The sequence below is a fragment of the Danio rerio genome, chromosome 19 (assembly GCF_052040795.2).
Source record: "Danio rerio strain M-AB ecotype USA chromosome 19, GRCz13ab, whole genome shotgun sequence".
NCBI lineage: Eukaryota > Metazoa > Chordata > Actinopteri > Cypriniformes > Danionidae > Danio > Danio rerio.
Genome location: NC_141039.2, coordinates 51067501 through 51072500, shown reverse-complemented (window position 1 = coordinate 51072500; position 5000 = coordinate 51067501). Strand labels below are relative to the sequence as shown.

General features: G+C 44.8%; 2 protein-coding genes across 11 annotated transcripts in view; one reads left to right on the top strand and one right to left on the bottom strand.

The window, feature by feature from the left end:
- The window catches only part of atf6b (activating transcription factor 6 beta), a 12272-nt gene extending 11449 nt beyond the window's left edge, over positions 1–823 (bottom strand). For 2 of the 3 annotated variants that reach the window (XR_015516208.1, XM_087295038.1), the window contains exon 1: positions 567–823. Coding sequence is in view for 2 of the 3 variants with exons in the window: in XM_087295038.1 (XP_087151164.1) it covers positions 567–645 (79 nt within the window). In the remaining variant the exon portion in view is untranslated. The remainder of the gene's footprint in view (positions 1–566) is intronic. The other variant, NM_001077720.2, reaches the window with a different exon arrangement.
- The window catches only part of LOC141379193 (uncharacterized), an 8000-nt gene continuing 3402 nt past the window's right edge, over positions 403–5000 (top strand). Inside the window, exons 1-4 of one of the 8 annotated variants that reach the window (XM_087296122.1) lie at positions 1143–2102; positions 3518–3654; positions 3769–3891; positions 3974–4062. In XM_087296122.1, the coding sequence (XP_087152248.1) occupies positions 3996–4062 (67 nt within the window). In that variant the 5' untranslated portion in view covers positions 1143–2102; positions 3518–3654; positions 3769–3891; positions 3974–3995. Of the gene's footprint in view, positions 2103–3517; positions 4063–5000 lie in introns of those variants that run through there. The other 7 variants (XM_087296127.1, XM_087296124.1, XM_087296125.1 and 4 more) reach the window with 7 other exon arrangements.

Here is a 5000-nt window from a genome sequence, read left to right as displayed (position 1 = left end):
AACAAGGGCAGACCTCAACAACACTTATAGCACCATAGCAACGCCCTAGCAATGCCACAACAAACCAAAACACAATAGTGACGGTACAACAACAGGACCACTGACACAACCATAGCAACGCCCTAGCAATGACATAATTAACCACCAGCAAACCACAAAACACCATAACAACACCCTAGCGATGGCACAACAAACCAAAACATCATAGCAACGCCCTAGCAACCCCAATGCTCACTAAAGCCCACTCAAAACAACATAGCAACACCCTAGCAATGGCACAACGACAGGACCCCTCAAAACACGTGAACAGACAGCAGAAATGCGGAACTGAGAGAATCTGTACAGCTCTACATCAGCTAACCGTACTGAAGTGTGTGTGTGTGTGTGTGTGTGTGTGTGTGTGTGTGTGTGTGTGTGTGTGTGTGTGTGTGTGTGTGTGTGTCGAACACGGGGCCTGGAGTGACTCCGGAGCGGTCTCTGATTGACTCTGGACCAGTAATGTAAACATCAGCGGCTGCTGGTTCCCGGTGCCCGGTGCTCAGGCCTCCCCGGCGGCTGTAACTCACCCCAGTCCTCGCTGGTCAGCAGGTTATCGGCGCAGAAGCGGCTGTCCGGCTCCGACAGCAGCAGCTCCGCGGTCATCATCACTCTTTCTGCGGGAAACGGCGATCTCACATCGGCAGATCAGGCCTCGGGCGGTCCGGGCAGCAGCAGCGGGTCTCTGGAGCGGGTTATTCGCCTGGTTTATCGGTTTATTTCGCCATAACTGCACCGTCGCTCGGTTGACACACACAGACAAGGAAACTCATTTCCCTAACAGACCCCGCCTCTTTTTTTCTGACCAGCCAATGGGGGTCGTAGAACGCGTTGTTTGCAGGACGCCTGGCCTCTGGAGAACCAGAACAAACGCCATTGGCTGACAGATGAACCAATGGTGTGATTCTCTAGCAGGAAGGCGGGGTGAGGTTGTGAATGACTGCTGGAGGAGCCAATGAAAATGCGTTTAGTATCCATTGGAGATTGACAGGAGTTTGAGCCAATTAAAGCGCAGATAGCTGTGCTGTAGTTTCAGTGACACACGCTGGTCTGAGGGTCCACATATGTCAGTGGGGGTCTTCTACTGTTACCCAGAACCCGTCACAGCAGACCCGGCGGAGGCTCAGGCAGTCGTTACGGCGATATTAGCAGTATTAAGGGTCTGATTCTGTAACCCTTACACAACATGCGCGGGTCACGTGGCTAGGAGTGGGCTGTCACGTGGAGTTAAGCATGAGCAGAGTTGAGTTCAGTGTCGGTGCACGGAACACACACACACACACACACACACACACACACACGCAGCAGTGTGATGCGCTGTTCTGATGATCTTCAGTTAGTCAGTGATGGAGAAGGGGGAACTCTGCGCAGCACCACTGAACTGCAGCATCAGTCCCCGCACAGGAGTCTGATGCAGTGCTTGAACTGTGGAGGAAACCCACGCCAACACGGGGAGAACATGCAAACTCCACACAGAAACACCAACTGACCCAGCCGAGACTCAAACCAGAGACCTTGCTGTGATGCAGTTGTGAAACCCACATCGCCACCGAGCCCACCAAGAAAGTCATCAGTCAGCTTTATTTGTACAGCGCTTTTACAATGAAGATTGCGTCAAAACAGCTTCACACAGAAGGTCATAGACAAAGTAAATTGAAAATAGTATACGGCACATGTCTAGAGCAGTATCATAATGGCAGTGTAGTGTACAGTTCAGCATCAGCATCAACAAACTGGAACAAAATATCCGTCTTTAAGAGCAGGATGAGGAGCCCCAGCACATCCTCATCTTCATCATCCTCATCCTCATCAGTCTCAGTGCTGCAGCTGGAAATGCAGAGGAACCTTAGAAATGTAAAACACTGACAGACTGTGTATGCAGGCCTGTAGCCAGGGGGTTCTCACTGACAAACGTCCAGAATTTCTCCCATACATGAGCTCAATTGCCCTATATTGACTGCTCCGCCATCATAAATAATGAAATTAATCCATCGAAAAAGGCTTTAAGACCAAGCGCAGTGCTCTGTCGGCTGTTGTATTGTTTTTGAACAGAAAACATTTTACAGGTAATTTATTCTAAATCTTGGACCTTATTCCTGAAATAAAAATGAGCAATAAAAAGGTGTGAAGCACCAGAAGCGGACCATAGTAAAGTCATTTGTATATATTTTGGCTATTGTTGATATTCAGGAATTTTCAAATGTACAACCAAAGGGGCTAGAAACATTCTGACGAATTCATTATTATTGTTTTATCATCATCATCATCATTATTATTATTATTATTATTATTATGTTTTTTTTTTAAATAGCCAAATTGTGAGTGGGATCAGTTGAATGTGCTGGCCAGTTTGGGTTTTGTCTAATAAATGACAGCAGGCTTTTACTTTAAAACTTATTTAACAGATTCCTATTTTTCCTATTGATATATGATGTAATACATTTGAAAAATTAGACTTGCTTTACTTTTGTTTATTGCAAATTTTTAGTACATCAAAAAATGTGGTTATGATGATCAGACTAGCTAATCCAGCAAAAATTCCCCAAAGTGCAGTATGCACAGTTAAATAGAAACTGAGGCGTATAACTGCAGAAAGGTCCAGTTTTTGAGAAGATGGAACCTGCACCCCCCTCACCAGGCTGACTACAGGCCTGACTGACGTTCACTATAGTGAACTGAGCATTACTCTTCCAGATAAAGAAGAACTGAGGAGCTCTGGGCAGAATGAGTAACCTGCACACATAATACTGGTTCTGGATGAATTGCTGATGTAGATACCAAGACAATAAGACAAACAGCACACAGATATAAGCACTTCAGATATCGTCTCTCTGCATTGGTTGTTTCAGATGTCAGTAGCTGATCTGCAGATATAGTTAATGAAGAGGAAAGATTCTTGTCTAAAGATGTCAGAGTAGCACATTACAGTATATTACACACACATATAGAATAATACTGCAGTCTAAACTGACTCCAGACTGAGGATAACTCTGTTTTTGAGATATCACATTATATGTTGTGCTATGAAGAGCACACTTGCTTAAACATGCTGTATGCAAACTACAGCACTATAAATGTAGATTTTAATAATCATGTTTTTACATTAAATATTGAAGATTTTATTGCAAAATTAATTTATTTAAAAATTGATCTGAACAAAAATGACAATAACCAAGAGATCCAGAACTATCCTCCAGCTCATTATCTGCATTAGATGGGGATACAGGGATTATAGGGACAGATCTGAGTGAGCACACACTGCTCCTCAGCGCCCCCTCATGCTCATGACAAGAACAGCAGGTGTAGTTCACAGGTGTAGTCCTCTTTTTAAACTGAGGGTGGAAATCGCCGTCATGCATGAATGAATGATATTATTGCAATTTTACACATAATATTCCATGATCACATCACTGAAACCCATGTCAGAATAGCACATTATAATATTTGAGACCCCCAAAATTTCACAAATCATGTTTTTCAGGTGAGGCTGAGCCTTAATGAGGGGAGCAGAGATTCCCCTACATCCCCTGTTGTTCACACCCTGGTTTGATGTGTCTTCACTACAGTACAGTACAGTGCACTCTCGGAAATAAATGTACATGAGCTGGCACAGGGGTGGTACCGTTACCTTATTTATACCTCAAGAGAACATATTAGTGCCTAAAAGGAACAAACGTGTTCGTCTGAAATGTTTAGGGACTAATATATTCTTTTGACTGCTGATATCCACAGACACCTGTCGAGCTGAAGAGCCCAGATGTGACGGAAAAACCAAATCTGCCCCAACAACACTGACAAAACAAAGAGTCCTGATCAGACAGACACTGGAGTGTGAGCGACACCTGCTGGCCTTCTGTGGGTGAACACACACACACACACACACACACACACACGCGCACACACACACACACACACTGATGTGGATCTCCGTCTGCAGATCTGCTGCTTCAGTCTCAGAGATGATGATCATGATCCTGCTCAGCTCTTTACTCAGCTTTACACATCTGAGCACACAGGACACCTCAGGTAGGAAACACACACACACACACACACACACACACACACACACTGCTCAGTGTTGTTAGTGGTGATTGTCTTCATCAGTTTACAGCAGAGCTCCACACTGGCTGGTTTGTGGTTTGCAGCATGCTGGAGAGTGGATGAGGCTGTCTGACAGTGTTTGTATTGTCCACGTGTGTATTAGAGAAGATTTCCCTCTTCCAGAGATATATGACAGAAGCACAGTCAGGAATCAGCCCAGCTGAGACATGATCAATACATCAGCACAGACTTTCCGTTCTCTTAAACGTTTCTAAAGTGAAGGTGTTGGGTCACTCCTGATCTAAACACATGCTGTTTAATACCGGTACAGGCTTATTCAGTGATTAAAGATGTGAGATTAATTCCTGACCAGACACGAACTCTAAAATAAGACACTGGTCTAGTGGAGGAGACGGAAACACAGACGCAGAGGATCCTGATGAAGAATAAATAGCAGCAGGAAATACAGTCAGCGTCAGTCAGAGAGTCAGTGTGTGTGTGTGTGTGTGTGCGCGTGTGTGTGTGTGTGTGTGTGCGCGTGTGTGTGTGCTCATAGATCACCTCAGAGCTGTAGTTTTCTTCTGAGTGCTGCACTGAGTGTGTGCTCTACTAAACAGATCTAAACAGGTCTTTAATCTGGTGTTGAGCTGGGAGAGTGTGTCTGACATTATCAGGAAGGCTATTCCAGAGTTTAGGAGCCATAAAGGAGAAGGCTTGACCTCCTTTAGTGGACTTTGCTATTCTAGGTACTGCCAGAAGCCCTGAGTTTTGAGATCCTAAAGAGCGAGCTGGATTGTAGCGAGACAGAAGGTTGTTTAGATAAACAGGAGCTGGATTATTTAGAGCTTTACAGGTGAGGAGTAATATTTTAAATTCAATATGAAACTGAGCAGGCAGCCAGTGTCAGGAGGAGAACATTGGGG